The following is a 19,783-nucleotide window of genomic DNA, read 5'->3' on the forward strand; positions in this document are numbered from 1 at the left end:
CACATCTCGTGAGAGTTCTTTCTTTCTTTCTTTCTTTCTTTCTTTCTTTCAAAATTTTCAACTTGACGCCATCTTAATCGATATTCTTTTCTAACATTACACCTCTCTCTCAAAATCTCACACATCAAAAATCTTTGGGTTAAAATATAAAATAAAAACAACTATGTGGTAGGAATAGCTTTATTTGTATTTAATTTGGGCAGATTGATGTGCTGTTGGCTGTGTAACAGACTACAGAATGACCTCTGTGAAATATTGTGTAAAACGTAACTCGATCATTTTGAGTAGGTACGCGCAAATCGCAAATAATATATCTCTTGTGTAATCACAGTATTTGTAAAACAACGCTACAGGTTCTAGATAAATATCTGTGGATCTGATAATATCCGCAAAATTGGTCGGTGCGAGAATAACGGTCAGGTGTGACCAAGAGGAACGAGCGGGTTCCGTATTTCTAGGTAGTTTACAAATAGAAATACGCAACGATTTTCTTGGAATTTTTACGCACGATTCGTTTATCTTTGGTTCCATTGACTTCGATTAAATCACAAAATCTTGAGTATTATTCTCAAGATTTTGTGAAAATGAAGAAAGAAAATATTCACTGATTGTTAACGATAAAGCTTAGTGACAATAGGTATATATATTTTCCTTTCATCAGCACTTGATCACAATCATAATATGTTTCAGTATACCTTTTGACCATGTACTTTATTGTGTACTTACATTGTTATATTACTGATAAAAAATTATACATAAATTTATATTTAAAAAATGGTAAGCCCTTCTGGCATAATAGGGACCAACACTGTTTGAATGAGTTTCTTTCGGCATTTCTTCTCAACAGTGGTCGTTCCGAAATGCTAGTAGTTTGTAGCGTTGGTAAACATCATTTAATTTAGAATATGACGTGAAAAAGTGCCTGTGGAGGCCTAATTTCTGAATAAATGATTTGATTTTGATTTTGATTTTGACAATTATTTATTGTTGTATATAATTGTACAGTAATAAGTATATATTTATAGTACTATAAAGTACTCACCTGAGTTATGTTATTCATTGTGAGATATTTTCACATAAATACTTTAGATTCCAATATGTTGATCAAAACAGTGGATCCGCTTGGAGAAGTGTAGAAAGCTATATTGAATCTGAAGGTTTTTTTAATCGATTAGTACCCAAATTTTAATCCGTTCTCCACGGCTATAGCTTCAAGGCGAAGGTTCGAAAAACCAAAAGGTCGTTATGTAATTGATTCTGTTTACATTTTTTGTCAATTCAAACACTTCCGAACTTAGTGCAGTGGCCTTAATGTGCAGTTGCAACTGCTATCGTGTGTGTAAGGTACTGCAAATTAATTTGACCCTGGAGGCCCTATGAATAAGGGCGTAATTCTCATAAACTTTGGCATTTATAATATTAGTAGAATTATTAGGATTGAGGAAAAGTACAGATGTACGTAGACATGAAGTCATGTTATACGCTTCCAATAGAATGTGTTAACTCCGGTGTCCAAGCAGCAGTAGGCGCTTTGTTACTCAATCTAATGTGATATAATATAACAGTTACTTCTGTTAACTATTTAATTGTAGTGAATCGATATAATTAACCGGAAAATAATAAATAAATGATTCTTTCGCAAAGGCGGCCGGTCGCAATTTTCCGGTGCGCGCGCCGTTATGTAACAGTCGCTATTTTTGTCTTAAAGATAATTTATTTTCGAGTTCACTGTACCTGACCGGATATACTGCATCATCATTACAGACTGACAAAAATATATTTCCCGTTGAAGGAGTCGCTGCTGTCGATTAAATTTGACAAGGAATTTATGACTTGAAAGTTTCCAATTTTTTTTTTAATTCTTTCCAATCAAAATCGGAGCAGCCAAACGATTTTATCGATTTTATATCGATAAATTGTTGCTCTTTCTGAGATTTCGATCCAAAAAATCCATCAATACAATCTGTTTTAGCTTCAACTTCAACAAGACTACCGGAACTCTAGACGGGCGAGGTGCTGTCAAAAGAAATAATGTAAATTTATAAATGGATTATATTCTTGCTATAGCTGTTGCCAGATTAAATTCAAGTCACCTAAAGGCATTGGACATGACTTACGACAACCAGAGGTCAAGGCCAGGAGAAGTGAAAATTATTTGACAAGTATCAGTGATGTGATGTGATGTTATTTTCGAGTTTTACGGAATCGCAAAGCAGCTAAGTGGCAAATAGTCGCTCACAGACTAGTGAACTAATATTACCAATACGACCTTCATAGCTACATAGCTTAGGAAGTTTTTATTGATTTTGCTTATTAGTGCAAGAGGTCCACAAAAAGGACACACACCCAACTTTCTAACATTGGATCATTACGGCACCTTCTCAGAAAACCTGACCGGTCTACCGCAAATCAGCAGCTCCTGCCAGCTTATTGTGCGGTCCACAAACTGAATAACCGACCTTATTGCGAGGTGCTAAGGTGGATAGCACAGGAAGTGTTAAAGTGCAATTCTATTTATCTTCGCAATGCGCGCTATAGACGTACTGAATTAGATTTTTGTACGGTTTGCAGAAAAGAAAAAATAATTACTTATATTATTTCTTTAATGATATTTTAAATTTCAATACCTAAAAAGCTTTTATTAACGATAAACGATTGTCGAAGTACGTATTTTTATAAGTATTTGTTTGACGAATGTTTTTATTTGATATTATTGTTTATTCAACAATTTTTTTTTTGTTGCACAAATCACAAACTGGATGTACAAAAAAGGCCTCTCTAAAAGAAATACTCCAATTTAATAGGAATTTATAATTTAACTAGGATATTCTATTCTCTTACAAGATAGTTTGATAAATCACCAGCCCGCTGGTGACGTTGTTTGGGTCATGAGAAAGCGATGAATGAGACTAACACAGGACGTAGGAAATGGCGCGAAAAAAGTTAAGGCCTATACCCGTGGAAATTTTATTGATTCTAGAATGAGTTATCCAGTTACAAACCTCTTTTATAATAGAACTTTTCGCTTTTTTAATAGAAATTCCGATTCTATCTTCTGAGAGTTTTATACATAAATATTTATATCCAGAATCAAACGTGTCCTTTAGATCTATTTCTTGTTTGCTGACGGTACCCCTCACACGTCCCACACATGTGACGAAACATGGAAAGTTGCTCTTATCACTCGCCGACCTATCTGATATGATAATGTAGGGCTGTTATATCTAGACGAGCTAATACATTACAGACAGACAGACAGACGTGTAGTTAGCGAGGTTTGACTTATAACGATTGGCAGTTTCGAAAAATGCCGAAGCTAACTATACTTAATACAATATATTGAATCTGTACCTAAAGACAAAATAAGAAATTAATTTTAAAACATTTATTGAAGTATATAAATATAAATAAATATATTAGGACAAATCACACAGATTGAGCTAGCCCCAAAGTAAGTTCGAGACTTGTGTTATGGGATACTAACTCAACGATACTATATTTTATAACAAATACATATATAGATAAACATCCAAGACCCGGGCCAATCAGAAAAAGATCATTTTCCATCATGACCCGACCTGATATAAACTTAGAATGTTTTATGTGCTTTGTCTTGCAAGTAACAATGGAATTATTACAAAGTTGAAATCAAATACAGCTTTTACGAGTATGTATGTACTAAGCAAGTAACTGTGTTTGTTCAGGTGGAACCTAACAACTCAATTTAGAAGTAAATACAAATGCATATTCATTCATACATATGTAAACTTTTAGATGATTGTGATCTTCTTTTCATAGTCGTATTGCTCATTGCTGAGGGTCGACGACGACTGTCTTGGCACTATTAATGGAGTGGTTTGCCATTGCCTTCTCCATTTCACACACAAGTTTATGATCAACCAGTGTGCAGGTTTCCTCACGATGTTTTCCTTCACCGGAAGCGAGTGATGGTCGATGAAAACTACTATACATAAGTCAGATTGGTATACAAACTCATGTGGTACGAGTAGGATTCGAACTTGGGACCTTTCGGTTCACAGGCTCTTAACCGTTACACCATCACCGCTTATGATTATTGTGATGATCATTATAAGCAAGACCTAATGGTGCACCCAGGATCGGCTCCCTATGAAGAAACGATTTTTGATGTTGAATGAATATTAATAACATCGGGAGATCTGGATGACGATAATAAAAACTCGTGTCAAAAAACTTCATTTTAATAAAAAAAACTCATGGTGTTTTGTCTTTTCTTCTCACAGTGTATAATAATTTGTTATCCGTAATCTGATTATTATTTTATAGAAATGCAGTTTGATATCTTGCGCGGGCGCAGCGTTGTTCCATCCAATTACCCGCAAAGGTTGCATCCAGCCGATCTCACAACTGCACTCACTGAATCGCCCTGACATTTCAGGTTTTAGCGATATTCACATTGGCGTAACTTAGGTCTATTGTCACTTAATAGACAAAGTTAATGATGGTTTTCCTATCAAGCTATCACACAATTTTCTTGGGAGCTCAACTAACTTTTAAGTAAAGTATCAAATCATGTTTATAATCTTGTTAATAATATTTGATCTAAATTAAGAACTGATTTGTAAACTACTAGCTTCTGCCCTCGGCTTCGCCCGCGTAAATCTTCCACGGGAACAATTATTTTCCGGGACAAAATCTATCCTATGTCCTTCTTCATACTTCAGCCTACATGTATGCAAAGTTTGAAGAAGATTGGTTGAGTAGATATAGCGTGAAAAGGTAGATAACTAACAAACATACTTTTGCATTTATAATATTAGTTAGGATTAATAGGATCCAGTATAAAATATTATAATAATATACTCATTTAGGTATTATTTGTAAACCAAAAAGGAATATAGGGAAATTGCCTAAAAAACTGAAAATGATAAAGTTGGCGTTCTTCAAGGTTCAATGTTAGGACCTCTACCATTCTTTGCACTGGCAATATTCGCTTTCAGTCAAGTCAGCTCGCCCAATCTAAACAAAACTGTAACATTTACAGAGCTAGAAGAGATTAATGGTTTCGTCAACTCTGAGCTGATATTAAGTGCTTAATGTCCGACTGGTTGCCTTATTATGAATCATGAGTTTTGTGGTTTTCCCAAGGATTTTGACTTGTGATTGAGATATGCGTAGAAACTAAGTTTAAACGTATACCTCCCCGCCTTAGTGGATGGGGTGTTAAAGTTGTTATGACTGAATATAACAGTAGCTTAATTTCTATCACAGTCTTTTCTTAACTACCTGTCTATTATAACAGATGTTAAGTTTACCTTACATAAACGCACATAATTAATACTTATAATATTATAATTCGAAAGTTTGTCTGTCTGTTCCGCTTTCACGACTAAACCGCTGGACCGATTATGATAAAATTTGGTATGCATGTAGTTTAAGACCCCCGTTCATATGACTACTTTTTTTCAAAAATCAAACTTTAATTGTCTAAAATGAGGGATGAAACTATGTATGAAAATCGTACTGTTTTCGCAGAGAAATTCACGAGGGCGAGTCATTAGTGCTAGTAACTTACTACTAGTGCTTAATAAGATTGTTGACCCCAAGTATATCCATGACGGTACCTGCGTATCTAACGTCAGTGACCTCAAGTACCCTGCTTGTAGATCTCCGGATTTCACTTTCCACATTTCCTCTGCCTTCTGAGGCAGGTCGGACTGGTTGAGGTTTTTGGTTCATGATCTCTGACCTAATCATAGCTATACAAATAGACACTTTCCATCATTTCTGTCAAGTCTGATTGCTTTTAAAAGTCCTACAGAATATGTATACTCGATTTTACATCAACTTGCCCGACTTAGAAATGTAACAAATCATAAACAAAAAATCATAACCCCACATATATTATAGATATGGATACATATCTATAATATAGTTATTGACGACCTCGGTGGCGCAGTGGTAAAGTTCTTGCCACTGAACCGAGAGGTCCCGGGTTCGATCCCCGGTCGGGTCATGATGGAAAATGATCTTTTTCTGATTGGCCCGGTTCTTGGATGTTTATCTATATAAGTATTTATTATAAAATATATTATCGTTGAGTTAGTATCCCATAACACAAATCTCGAACTTACTTTGGAGCTAGCTCAATCTGTGTGATTTGTCTTAATATATTTATTTATTATTATTTATTTACAATATAAAGTTATCCAAGGAAATAGATATATAGAAACGAAATCGAATACAACTTGAAACGGAGCAAAGCCTTCGGGCGCAGTTAATCTAATATAAATGGAACTATAAATTGTTACTTCCTAAACCATTGGTAATATTATAAAAGTTGCCGCTATTAGATCACGAGCAAAGCCGAAGTATCTCGCTCGAATCTGGTTCGTTTGTTGATCGGCGGCCCGGTTCTCACGGGCGTCACTTTCGGTTTCGACTCACGACCGCTAGAGTTGTGCCCACGTCGATACTTTTTGTCGATGTCGGCAAAAAAGATGAGCATTTTCGGAGAGACGAAAAACCAAAGATTTATTTTCGGTTAAACGCGCTGTCGTAGCTGTAGACGGCTGTGAGGTCTAATTGTTGTTTTCTTCGACTATATGAGCGATAAATGTTTGGTTAATAAAAGTGTGGTTCCGCCCACGAATAGGACCACTCTATATCCTCCTGTATATGTCGTACCACTAAGTGCATATATAGCATTAATCGTAGGCAAACAATAACATTCCCAAGGACAGTTTACGTCGGGCAGACGGCCGGTTTTAAAATCAAAGCAGAATTTTCAAAAGTTTTAGGTTATTTTTACGCTTACCTTGGGCTTCGCGGCGTTACAGTCCCGAACGCAACCGGGATCATTGGGAGATGAGGGAGGGGAATGTATATCGCGTGGATTTACTATTATCATGGACTAAAACGATAGCTACTGATGCTCTAAATTTAATATTCAATTATCTCAAAAATATTTACAAATAAATCTAACTAGCATCGAAAAACTGTGAGACAAATGCCCAAGTGTGTAGTTTCAATGGGGAGTAACGTATCACAGCAGTACCAACGATTTGTTGAGTTATTAAACGGATAATTAACCAATAATGAGATCCAAGCAACCATCATTCACATATAATTAATCAAATTAATAACCATTGACAGCCAGATGACAGTTCAATCGGTATTATAAAACAGGAGCGATATAAAATTGATCTTATCTTGTACAGTATCGATATTATAGTCGATTGTCACCCCTTCACTTTCGATTTCATTGAGTCTCACGAATCGGTTCACAAACTGAACTACTGTACTACTTCGCTATTGAAAGTAAAAGTTTTACTATGACTCATGGTCCCAGTTCATATTAATTATCTAGAGCGATTGTATTGTTTTTTTTTAACAAATTTACTGCTGACAATTTATAGGTAGATATTACGATTCTGTAGGAATATCTGCATGTTAATATATTTTTAAGGCTAAGCTTGTGCCTCTAGTAATGTATAGTTTCGGCTTTCTTTGTATATTATGACCAAAAGTACATTACCTACTTATAGATACAAGTTTTTGTTTTGGTAGATAAAAAAATTAGTTCCAGATAAGAGTTAGCCTATTCTATCAAACATACATACGTCGCTTTAGTTACATTTCTTGAAATGTGTGTGTTAAGTTCCGTAATAGTATAATATTGATTCTTTGTAGACAAAGATTCTGTAACAATACTCGGGGTATTGTAAGTTTATACGAATATACGAAGTTTTTAATAATAAACCAAGCAATGGATAATTTGGACACCTTTTCTTAAGTTTCCGTAGTGTAGCGGTTATCACGTGTGCTTCACACGCACAAGGCCCCCGGTTCGATCCCGGGCGGAAACAGTGTTATTTTTTTCTATATTTTTATTATTTTACCTTTATTTAGGATTTTCTACATTTTATTTTATTCTATTATACTTATCATATATATAGAATTTTTCCAGAACATTTCAGTTGTCATAAAAATATTCAACGCCTGGACTACAATAGTAAGCAATGACAATCTTGAAATATTGCTATATTAAAATGTCAGGAGAAATTGCAATGAGTATCCATGAAGTTATAGATAAACCTAAAAGCGGTGTATTGCAATTAAATTCAAGTTTCAAAATACGCCACTTGGGGATTTTTTGAGTGAGATAACTAGGAGTAATACCTACTATGTCCTGTGAGTAGAAAATAGAAGTAAACATGTCAAATGTTTATCAGAACAATCTATCCTTCGAGTCAATATATAGGTAATATTTTATACAAGTGTAAAACAATAATAAACTAGCGATCCGACCCGGCTTCCTCATGAGATCTATAAACCTTGTGAAAACTGTAGGTATCAAAACCCGTTGCGTGATTTAAAAGAAGAAATCTTTGAAACAGACATACGCGGAGGGCGACTTTGTTTTATGTAGTGTTAATAATAAGTATATGATTTTATTTCAGGTAATGTATGTTGGTATAGTATAAAAAAAAACCTTAATACTAATGCCAATTTTAATATTTAGGTAACTAAGTACATGTTTAATGTAAAAAAATGTTTTCCGCGTGTTTTGATGACCTTGGAAACATTTATATTATGTGATACCTAAAGTTGAAACGACGGTAATTTTAATGTAAGTACACGTTTATTCTTGTTGTAATCGAGGTAAAGCATGTTAACTGATGACAATGTTACGGAGAGGGCAAACGTTTTTAGGTTATAAACAACCGTATTATAAACCACAGGTTATTTTTTACGCTGATCCTGGATTACGCGGCATCACAGCCCCAAACGAACACGGTAATATGTAAAGGAGATGAGGGAGAGAGATAGAGAGAGTCGTAATCAAGTCGTAAAAAAAATTCTATAATATAGGTACGAAATAGCAATAGAAAAGATGGTAAATACGGTAGATACTTTGGGTAAATCTTTATGTGAAGATTTTATTTTAGAACTCCGCAAATATCAATGTGTTAATTAATTTAAATTATCCTATGTGTTATTCAAGATTTTGCGTGAAAGAGTAACAATCAAACATACATACACACATCCTCACAATTCGCATTTATAATATTAGAAGGATTGTGGCCGGTGTCCATAATCAAATGCTCCAAAAGCGACGGCTGAACGGTTTTATCATGAAAGTGTAACATAAATAAAGGCATTCGTATTTCCGCCCATTATATTAGTTTTAATAATACTTATTATATACTTTTTGTATCCTGTTCTAACCGGTTTAATAGGGTAGTTGACAAGGTCACAGAATTGTAAAACATATGCATAGTCTAGGTAAAATATATATATATTTAGAATCATTAAGATAATTCTTAGACTGTAACATTGCAGCTGGTAGCCTGGATTATTAACTATACGTAGATTTGAAATTGGTTGGAAAGTCCATTTTCAAAAAGTATGAAATTATAAAAACAAACTCAACCATTATAAACAACTAAAATTTTGTAACAACTTCTATTTAGTATATAGAAGACTATATAAAATTATATCACTATAAATAAATAAATATATTAGGACAAATCACACAGATTGAGCTAGCCCCAAAGTAAGTTCTATACTTGTGTTATGGGATACTAACTCAACGATACTATATTTTATAACATATATATACATAGATAAACATCCAAGACCCGGGCCAATCAGAAAAAGATCATTTTCTATCATGACCCGACCGGGGATCGAACCCGGGACCTCTCGGGAAGAAAGCTATTTCTGAACGAATATTTTAGCAATTTGTGACGTTACTTGTTCGTGTCATTTAGATAGTATGGAGCGTTTGGGCGAGTCCAAAAATATGTGACATTTTTCTGTCATATCTTTGAAAACACCCTCATTATCACAATATTTTTTTCACTTGTGCTTCTATTAAGGCCATTTCAATAGTCATAAAGTCAACTAATTATAATCACATGCTTTATTAACATAATTAATGGTTATTGTTGTGAAGATAATGTAAAAAACAATCTGGCGATCTGTGAAGCTGTTCAGGCTTGGGGCTGTCTAGATGTCAGTGTAGTTCTGTGCGCGATTGTACCTGGCCGTGTGATGGTGCATAAGTGGAATTAAGTGAATACGTGATTTTTTTTGCTACTTAACAGTTGATTAAGTAAGTGGGACATCTTTGCTATCTATTGTTGTATGTGGTTCTTTGTTATTCTTCATTTATTGTTTTGATGAAAATTTTTATGATTATTATCTGGGAATATGTAAAGGTTATTTTGGCTTTTAAATCGTTTGAGGCACTTAGTTAAGGTATTAAACCAATAACTATTTTTTGGCAGTCTAATGATTAAATGAGTAAGAATTCAATTAATCTAATTTAGTAATTATTTTGACGACCTCGGTGGCGCAGTGGTAAAGTGTTTGCTTCTGAACCGAGAGGTGTCGGGTCATGATGGAAAATGTTCTTTTTCTGATTGACCCGGGTCTCGGATGTTTATCTATATATGTATTTGTTATAAAATATAGTATCGTTGACTTAGTATCCCATAACACATGTCTCGAACTTACTTTGGGGCTAGCTCAATCTGTGTGATTTGTCCTAATATATACTAATACATATATACTAAATCAAAAATATAATATTTAAGAAATATAGTATAAGTATTTTGAGAAAAAGTCTCGCCAATTATCCATATCACACACGACTTACACTCCTTATACGGTCAAAAACTTATGCGATGATTAGTGTGTTTATTGCAGTTTGAGCAAGCATATATTCCTTAAAGCACACTCAATCAACACACCTAAATATAAAAATCCCACGATGAAAAGCGAGGGATCTCTTTTTAAATTTTTAAGTACCGTTAGTACATTTCTTGACGGTACGAAGCAAACGATCAAGCCTCATTGAAAAGCGTCGTTTCATATAGTTTCATGGAGACAATATCAAAATAGTGGTTTATCTGCTGTGTTATGACAGTTCTGTGCGTTTCATGTTACGTCATGATGTGACCACGACCCTCAGACACGAGGAAAATGAATACAGAGGTCATAATTTAAAAAAAAAAACCGGAAATAAAAAAAGGAATAATTAAGTGTTGATTTAGACAATAACAAGTAAATTGTGAGTGTAAACTTGATATAATGATATTTTTATAGTACAGGTTGATATTTATAAAAATATTTTTTAAGTTATCAGATAAATAAAAAAAGTGTATGAATGTAGTAAAAAAAAACAGAGCAAGCTTTTAATTTCTTAACTGAGTTATGGAACTCGTTCGTATCGAACTCAGTCCAACATCGAAGTAGCCTGGTTCCTGGCTCACACTATACCAGTACAGAATACATAAAATACTCGTATTAATTTTAGTTTTTATATTATTCAAATTCAAAATTCAAATCATTTATTCAGAAATTAGACCTTCACAGGCACTTTTTCTCGTCAATCTTTATATTTATAGTTATTTCTCACAAGCTACAAACTACTGGCATTTCGGAACGATCACTGCTGAGAAGAAATTCCGAAAGAAACTCATTTGAACAGTGTTGGTCCCTATCATGCCAGATCGGCTTACCATTATTGTTTCTTGCAATGTTTTTTTTTTCTAATAATATATAAAAGTACATAATGTACATAGTCAAAAGGTATATCAAAACAGGTTATGATTGTGATCCGAGTGCTGATTATTATATATATATATATATATATATATATATATATATATATATATATATATATATATATATATATATATATATATATATATATGCCTTCCTTTTCAAAAACTACATTTACTGTTATGCGATTTTTGCAGCCATTCGTTCAGCTATCAGCCCAATAATAGTTAGTTAATTAGCTGTTATACTTACCTTATAATAGTTTTTTTAAATATGTTTAATTACTTAGATCAATATATTTTAAGGTAGCTTGTTTTTCCCTTCAAAGTAAGTAATTATACCGGTTCGTGGTGACCTACTCCGTTAGTATGTTCTTGAGACCTCTATATGTATATTCCAATTTTTTTTCATTTTGTTCTGATTGATAAGGTAAAATTATTATATAAACTAGATGCGTACCGGGGCTTTGTTTCCGTGGGAGTATAAAAAGTTTCCTATTATGCCTACCTACTGGTAAAAGAGTTTTGGAAATTATTCCTACAATCAAACTCGACAAAACACTCGCCATTCTAGTCGACCGATCTGATCAACTCATTACTCGTTTAACCTTACAATAATGTGCTAACTGTTTTTGCAGACCAGCTAGGCAGGTCATTATTTATATTGAATTCTCTCGGTTTGTGACTTTGTGAGACAATATTTTTTCATAACTGTACATAGATGGACAGACAGCAAAAGCACCGCCTTTCTTATTTGACAATGACTTTACGCTCTACATATATAGTAAGTACATATATATATTGATACTGTAGCGGGAGCTAGGTGATTATGCTCGACCGCCACAAAGGGAAGATCTTCCCGCCAGGCTAGGTGTTGCGCCTGGGGAACCGCACGGCTCCGACGGTGTCATGTCGGAGGTTGTATTTATGCTTCCAATCGAAAACGCACTGTCTGCGCGGTCTAGGCTTGTTAGCTGTCCATAGTGAGTCGACCGTTGTGCCATCTGTCCGTAGTGTCCTGGATCACTTGTGTGGCTTGTTATTAGTTGCGTTTGGTCGGCTTTTTACATCTGCGCCGTTGTGCATGTGGCGTGGTAGATGTCGCCACATTACTCCTCCCCAAGACCGAAGGTCTGATGAAGTCTTGATGTGCAGTCTGTGCTTCTCGTGTGTGCCATGTTACTCGATGTCCCAGTGAGTCGGGATGCGTAGGTTGAGCTCGTAGTCTGCGGTGAGTCGAGACTGTCGTGAGCGGAATATGACTTGTTGGCACCGGTCCCTACATGGCTGCCACGCCGGTGAGTGCGCGCGTCCAGACGTGGGCTGCAGGGTGCGTCGGCGTCGATGAAGTCGAAGAGAGTTGCGGGTGCCAGAACCAGGAAGCGCGTTGCGTCGGCTGCGATGGTCCTGTAGATGCCCTTGAAGATGAGTGATGGCTTGCTGCTGCGAGTGACTGTTTGCTGCTGACTTGAGACCAATGAGGGTGCGAGGAGTGATGGTGAAGATTGGAGAGTACGACGTTGGCGATGGCTGCTTCAATCACGTCGGGTGTGATGATGACGAAGGCTGCTTTCAATCACGTCGGGGTCACCACTTGTAGCGGGAGCTAGGTGATTATGCTCGACCGCCACAAAGGGAAGATCTTCCCGCCAGGCTAGGTGTTGCGCCTGGGGAACCGCACGGCTCCAACGGTGTCATGTCGGAGGTTGTATTTATGCTTCCAATCGAAAACGCACTGTCTGCGCGGTCTAGGCTTGTTAGCTGTCCATAGTGAGTCGACCGTTGTGCCATCTGTCCGTAGTGTCCTGGATCACTTGTGTGGCTTGTTATTAGTTGCGTTTGGTCGGCTTTTTACATCTGCGCCGTTGTGCATGTGGCGTGGTAGATGTCGCCACAATACCACACCATGCTAGTACGATATTTTCCAGGATTAGGCACCTATATCCACCGATTCCAAATCAATGGATAAAATACGCCTGGTCGTGCCGGAAGGACTAAATCCAAAAACTGCTGCTTGATATGTAAATGAGAGATGTCTCGATGATCCGAAAACTAGGATGCGAAAAAACTTGCGAAGTACAGAAAAAAGTAGGCAAGAGGTTTCCGGGCTCCGTCCGATGGTTAACGGCTGAGGAAGAAGCTGGAAGACTGGGCAGGTGAGACGCAGGTGGAGTGATATCGTTGCCCATTTTCCATCTTCTTCTATCATACCTGATCACAGATAAAAGTTTTAGAATACCACAGTTTTACTATAGGTATATTTATTTGTTACGTATCAAAAGTTGTTTAAAAGCAGTCGTAGTTACTCAGCTCGACGTGTCGCGCGGAAAATATTGTGAATCCGTGTTATGAATGTAAACTATGTCGCGTGCTCGCTTGAGTAAATATCACGTCTCAATTGCATTCTAATGGATGGGCGACTATGTGTAAACTTGCGCGTCGTATGCTGCAAGCTACCTGTTGGCATATTGGACCAATACAGACTTGGTAATTGAATAGTAAAATAGAACTATTATGTTACTTAGGAAACGCTAGAAATAGCCAGAAGCGAAATTATGCAAAAAGTAAACTAAAATAAAATTAAAATAAGTAAAATAATCTCAACTCTGTTCACTTTAGTTTATCTACAAATTCCTTCGAAGGAATTACTGATACTTGATGTTTTTTGTTACATACAATTTGTGAAGGTTCATGTCGGCTCATGAATAATGGCTCATTCATGTTCATACACAAATATCGAAGAATCTTGAATTGTTCTTCAATATTCATTGCACGTAATTTATTTCTACAAAATTAATTTGCGAATGTTTGAATATATGTGCATAACAATGCTTCGCTATTATCATTAATTAAGGAAATAGGCAACCATCGATAATTTAAAGCACATTTTCTGCATCCACTTTTAGAAAAAAATGTGTGTTGTAGGTACAGTCAACAGCACATCAAGTTACCTTGCATGAACCTCTATAACGCGGTATAGAGGCGAGTTTGCAAGGAATTTAGGCAGTTTGATGTGCTGTTAACTGTACGTAGATATTTGCATATTGTAATGTGTATAGTGGTTTCCAATTTTCTATTGTTACCAAGTGCACACACTTATATAATGTTACAACTAAGTATTATTATATATTTCTAGATATAATTGGTTGATAATATTTCAAAAACGACATTTGCCAGAGATTGGCGCGCAATTATATGCTATATACAAACTGGTCTTTATTCTAATCTGTGTACGTATAATGGAAATAAACTTTAGATTGAATAATTGGTTGACAGAAAAGGAAAAAATAGGCCGTTATTACCACACTACACTATCAACCCATTCCGACGTAGCGACTTCGCGGATATATAAATAAATAATAGCGAAAAACGTATCAAAACCCATGAATACCTTAAGAGAAAAGGGAACGGAATTCTAAGGGCCCACTGTTTGAACAGATACATTGTTTTTTATTTACTTCATAAAGGAAGAGATTGCGGTGTAATGGTCAAGACGTCCGACTGTGGATCGAAAGGACCCAGGTTCGAATCCGATCTCCGAATACCAATCTGACTCATGTATAGTAGTTTTCATCGATCACCACTTGCTTCCGGTGAAGGAAAACATCGTGAGGATTCCTGCACACTTGTTTATTATTATTAACTTGTGTATGAAATTGAGAAGGCAATGACACTCCACTCCATTAATAATGCCAAGGAAGTTGTTGTGTGTGTTTCATCCCACGTAATGACCACGACCCTTAGCCATGAGGTATACGACTATGAAGAAGATAAACGAAGTCGGACCACGTGGCCGTAGCGATTTTGATCATTAGCGAGATGGATGATGAACAAGAGAGTTCAGCTGTAGTCAGAAATGTTATTAAAATTATATTTGTACCAGCATGAGTGCTCATTTGGACTCTTAAACGTGGCTTTGACCAAATCATCTTAGCCACTGAAATATCGTAGATTTTTACATACTCAATCTCTCTGTCTTTCATCCTCGCGTTTAGTTGAATTTTCTTAACGACCGCCGTGGCCTAATGGTCATTATACTGGACTGCTACACTGGTGGACCTGGGTTCGAATCCCGGTCAGGTCAACATGAAAAATGATCTTTTTCAGATTGACCTGGGTCTTGGATGTTTATCTATATACGTATATGTTATAGAATATAGTATCGTTGAGTTAGTATCTCATAACACAAGTTTCGAACTTACTTTGGGGCTAACTCAATCTGTGTCATTTGTCCCAATATATTTATTTATTTTATTTAATTTCGACTGTGACTCCCGAAGCTAGGAGTCCAAAGATGTCTTTTAATTTTGGTGATTTGGACCTTTTCCTTGATTGCTGGTTGTTGCTTATCAGCTGAGAATGCTATATTCCTTTATCACTTCGTACGATATCCGTTAGAGAAGTATGAAGTAATTCTTCTTACACTGGAGCGGAAACTACTTGCACATGTTCATTTATGCACTAGATCTTAGAATCAGGCTGATTATTTTCTATTTCAGGGTGAAAATGCCTCGAATAAAACAGATAACCATGGAGAAAGAGTATGAGAAGAACCCCGACATATCACCAGAGGACATCGACAAGCTGAGGCAGTGGCTGAAGACACAGCCGCACCTGCCAGGGGACGCCTTGACGGGTGAGTACCTCTCTCTTCCCTGTGGGCCATGCTGCTTCCATCTGGTCTTAGAAGAAAGGGAAAAATACTGGCTGTCAAGGTTGATATGAATGTTAATGGTCTGACTAATAAGGGTGCCGAAGATCATTGGAATTAGAGGAGAAAAAGTAGAAAACAGATTCTGGGTTTCGACGCTCTCATGAGAGAGAGATAAATATATAGAAAGAAAGACTACGTTTATCTAAAACGTGGTGACTCAAAGTGACTTTATGCCTTCGAACTTTATCTCACAGAAAAATCGTAACCATTTCTGTTTTATCTGTATGTAAGGGATAAAGTATCAAGGAAGACATAAATAAATAAATATATTAGGACAAATTACACAGATTGAGCTAGCCCCAAAGTAAGTTCTATACTTGTGTTATGGGATACTAACTCAACGATACTATATTTTATAACAAATAGAAAAAGATCAGAAAAAGATCATTTTCCATCATGACCCGACCGGGGATCGAACCCGGGACCTCTCGGTTCAGAGGCAAGCACTTTACCACTTCGCCACCGAGGTCGTCAAATAACATAATATATTAATATAGTAGCTAAATAACTTATATTCAGAAATACACTCAAATACGTATATGAAGCTATTGTGCCGAGAGACCATACTTATAATAAAATTTACGGGAAGTAAACACATTTTATTATCTATTCAAATGATGGAAATGACACAGAAGTGCTTGTAGTAAGATATACGACTGAAAATTGACCTTTGTAACACTCATTTTTACGTCAATTTCTCGTGTAAACGGGCCATTGGAAGCAGTGTCCGGCTCGCAATCATCATTATCAGCAATTATCGGCAAAGGACATAGCTTATTATAGCACTTCGCTTATGCGTTACCTTCGACGGTCTAATTGTTCTATAGTATTGCGTAAATCGATGATCAAGGAAAAATAATTTTCGTGATAAAAGAAATTATGGTGAGAATAAAAATGTTGTCGGGGAATTTGTGGATGTTACATAGAAAGAAATTACAATAGCAAGAACAATAAAAAAATATATACTCATAGACATAAGATTGTAATAGAAAAATGATTAGTTGAATGTAAAATTTAGCGAAAATTCTAGACTTAAGTAAAGGTAACCGTCGAAGATACTATAATAATTTCTATTATTCCAATTTCAGATCGGAAAAGGGCAGAACTTATGTCACGAGGACGTAATAATTTGACGAGATAATATTTCTCGGGCAATGCATGTAACTCTCTAGCATTCACGGGCAATTACTACAAATATAATGTAATAGTATGCTCATAATATAGTTGATAATTTCAGACCTGGACCTGATGATCACGTTCCACTGCTGCGAGCGCAGCCAGACGGTGTCGCGGCAGGTGCTGGACCTCCACTACACGCTGAAGACGCTCTTCACCAGTTTCTTCAAAGAGAGAAGCTTCGACAGCCGCGTTCAGTTCTGTCTCGACAAAATGTGAGTTACAATGTAACATACACTATACGAGATATAGATGTTCCTCAAGACCTTATGGAGGGAGTGGAATAAAACGTTTTACTTGTGCATTTTTATTACAGATGCGCATAGTAAGCGACTGCCCTTCATAAGGTACCATTTCTCGTGGATCGTCACATACTACTTTTCATAGTCAAAGTGAAAGCTAAGAGAAATTATGTATCACAGACTTGATATACTTGTATAATCTGAATGGTAATAAATATTTTGAATTTGAAAGCATTTATTCAGAAATTAAACCTTCACAGGCACTTTTCCACCTATTTATCACAAAAAAAACCACACCTATTTACCAATATTTCTCAAAAAGCTACAAACTATAAGTTACTACCTACATGTTTCAGATTGTTTGCTCCCCTGGCATGGCCCACGCTCGAGGGTTACCGCGTGGTGTACCTCAGGGTGCTGGACCCCGACCCTCGCTGTTTTATCTTCAACGACTGCGTCAGGACCTTTATGATGATGTTCGACCTCTGGCAGTACGAAGAAGGCACCTGGCCTGGGTAAAGTACTTGCATTATAGATTATCAGCCAGTAGTCAATGAAAACTACGTTAAATAAGCCGGATTTTTATACTTTACATGCTACGAGTACGATTCAAAGCTGCAACATTCAAATCACAACACGTACACAATTTTGCAGGTTTGTTATGATGATAGACATGGACCAGACGGTGATCGGCCACATCACGCGGCTGGAGGTCATGTCCATCCGGCAAGTGCTGTATTTCTTACAGGTAAGTTAATTTTATATTGTTAGGCTTAGCTTATTATTATATCATCGAGAAGAAAAGTAAAAAAATAAAAACGACAAGAGGACGTCCGCCAGAGCCGTGGATGACAATCTTCACCATAGAATTAGAACGCGTTTGACTGGATACGCAGACACAACTGAGGACACACCGTCCTGACGCCGACATTAGACGAGGGTCGACGAAAGGGATAAGGCACAGAAGAAAAATAAAAGACAAATCATCAAGAGACAGTGTTAATCTCTCTTTAGTATAGAAACATAGATAGTAATCTTACTACAATGAGCTAAGTTTAAAATGCGTGGTAAATATATCATGTCAGGCTTTAATCTTGCAGACAATAATCACATATCTGCACATGCCCATTAGTTTCAACTACATTGTAAATTGCCACTATTACTATTGTATAGATCAGACCACGCAAGATAATTTCAAATGCAGGCAGTTGACCATGAAATTTTCTTCCAATAAAATACTATGAACGAATGAACAAATCTTGATCCCCCAAACAAGTTTCGTTTTTAAGGTAAATTGATGTTGTAATATTCAACTTTTGAGTAATATTCGATCAATTTTTTCAGAACTGCATGTTGATAAAACTAAAAAGCGTGCACTTCCTGAACGCGCCGTCGTTCATGGACAAACTGATGATGATGCTGCGGCCCTTCCTGAACAAGACACTGATGGACCTAATCAACATCCACCAGGTCGGCTCCGACACGCTGGAGAAGTTCGTGCCGAGGAGGATACTGCCCAAAGAAGACGGCGGAGAGTACAAAACTCGCAAGGAGATTCAAAGTAAGTTGATTCAGAATTTTGGAAGTAATTTTGGATTGTATTATAAGGCATAACACAAGCAGTATTGTATGTGGCATCAAAGCTTACCAAAAAATTGACAGACAACAGACAGTTTTGATACATGAGATGGTTCAATTCTTTATTTTCATCTCATTATATATTTAAAAAAAAGACAAAGTAGTTTTTGTATTTCTGTCGAGTACATGCATGTGTACAAGTTATCCAAGTAATCAAATTTATTTCTCAGGTGAATTGATAGAACGTTTGAAAGAGAACCAGGAGTTCTGGTCGGAGGAGAGGCACAAGCGAGTGAACGAGAAGAAGCGGCCGGGGAAGGCGGCCACAATCGAGGACCTGTTCGGGATCCAGGGCAGCTTCAAGAAGTTGGACATTGACTGAGGATTAAATGGTTTATAGCATTCGTGTGTTTTATTTAGAGCCGTGTGGATTCTGTAAGGGATGAAGAAATATTCCTTGTTCCGCCTACCTCCATGGGAAAATGTCGTGATAAAACTCGTGGCAAAAATGACATTTTTGT

At 36.4% G+C, this 19,783-nt stretch overlaps 1 protein-coding gene and 1 non-coding gene across 4 annotated transcripts; both read left to right on the forward strand.

Annotated features, from left to right (window-relative positions):
* The first annotated feature begins 7,774 nt into the window (after positions 1–7,774).
* On the forward strand, positions 7,775–7,847 carry TRNAV-CAC (transfer RNA valine (anticodon CAC)). Its single transcript has one exon. It is a non-coding gene; the product is annotated as a tRNA-Val (tRNA).
* Positions 7,848–9,959: 2,112 nt separating this feature from the next.
* LOC128679010 (alpha-tocopherol transfer protein-like) lies at positions 9,960–19,664 on the forward strand. 3 transcript variants are annotated; one of them, XM_053760941.1, is made up of 8 exons: positions 9,994–10,099; positions 13,481–13,708; positions 16,052–16,188; positions 17,504–17,657; positions 18,041–18,199; positions 18,339–18,432; positions 19,029–19,245; positions 19,493–19,664. In XM_053760941.1, the coding sequence occupies exons 2-8, from the start codon at positions 13,578–13,580 to the stop codon at positions 19,642–19,644; spliced, it is 1,044 nt and encodes a 347-aa protein (XP_053616916.1). In that variant the 5' UTR covers positions 9,994–10,099; positions 13,481–13,577; the 3' UTR covers positions 19,645–19,664. The 3 variants fall into 3 exon arrangements, with proteins under 3 accessions (XP_053616918.1, XP_053616916.1, XP_053616917.1); XM_053760943.1 differs by lacking the exon at positions 13,481–13,708 and having other exon boundaries at positions 9,960–10,099; XM_053760942.1 differs by lacking the exons at positions 9,994–10,099; positions 13,481–13,708 and adding an exon at positions 15,022–15,074.
* The last annotated feature ends 119 nt before the right edge of the window (positions 19,665–19,783 follow it).

This window comes from Plodia interpunctella, chromosome 21 (assembly GCF_027563975.2).
Source record: "Plodia interpunctella isolate USDA-ARS_2022_Savannah chromosome 21, ilPloInte3.2, whole genome shotgun sequence".
Classification (NCBI taxonomy): domain Eukaryota; kingdom Metazoa; phylum Arthropoda; class Insecta; order Lepidoptera; family Pyralidae; genus Plodia; species Plodia interpunctella.

Bases quoted from the DNA above. Each gene is read 5' to 3' on its own strand.
- LOC128679010 (XM_053760941.1), top strand. From the start codon at position 13,578: ATGAGAGATGTCTCGATGATCCGAAAACTAGGATGCGAAAAAACTTGC. The intron at 16,189-17,503 runs GTGAGTACCTCT...TGATAATTTCAG, and splicing joins GCCAGGGGACGCCTTGACGG to ACCTGGACCTGATGATCACG. The intron at 19,246-19,492 runs GTAAGTTGATTC...TTTATTTCTCAG, and splicing joins AACTCGCAAGGAGATTCAAA to GTGAATTGATAGAACGTTTG.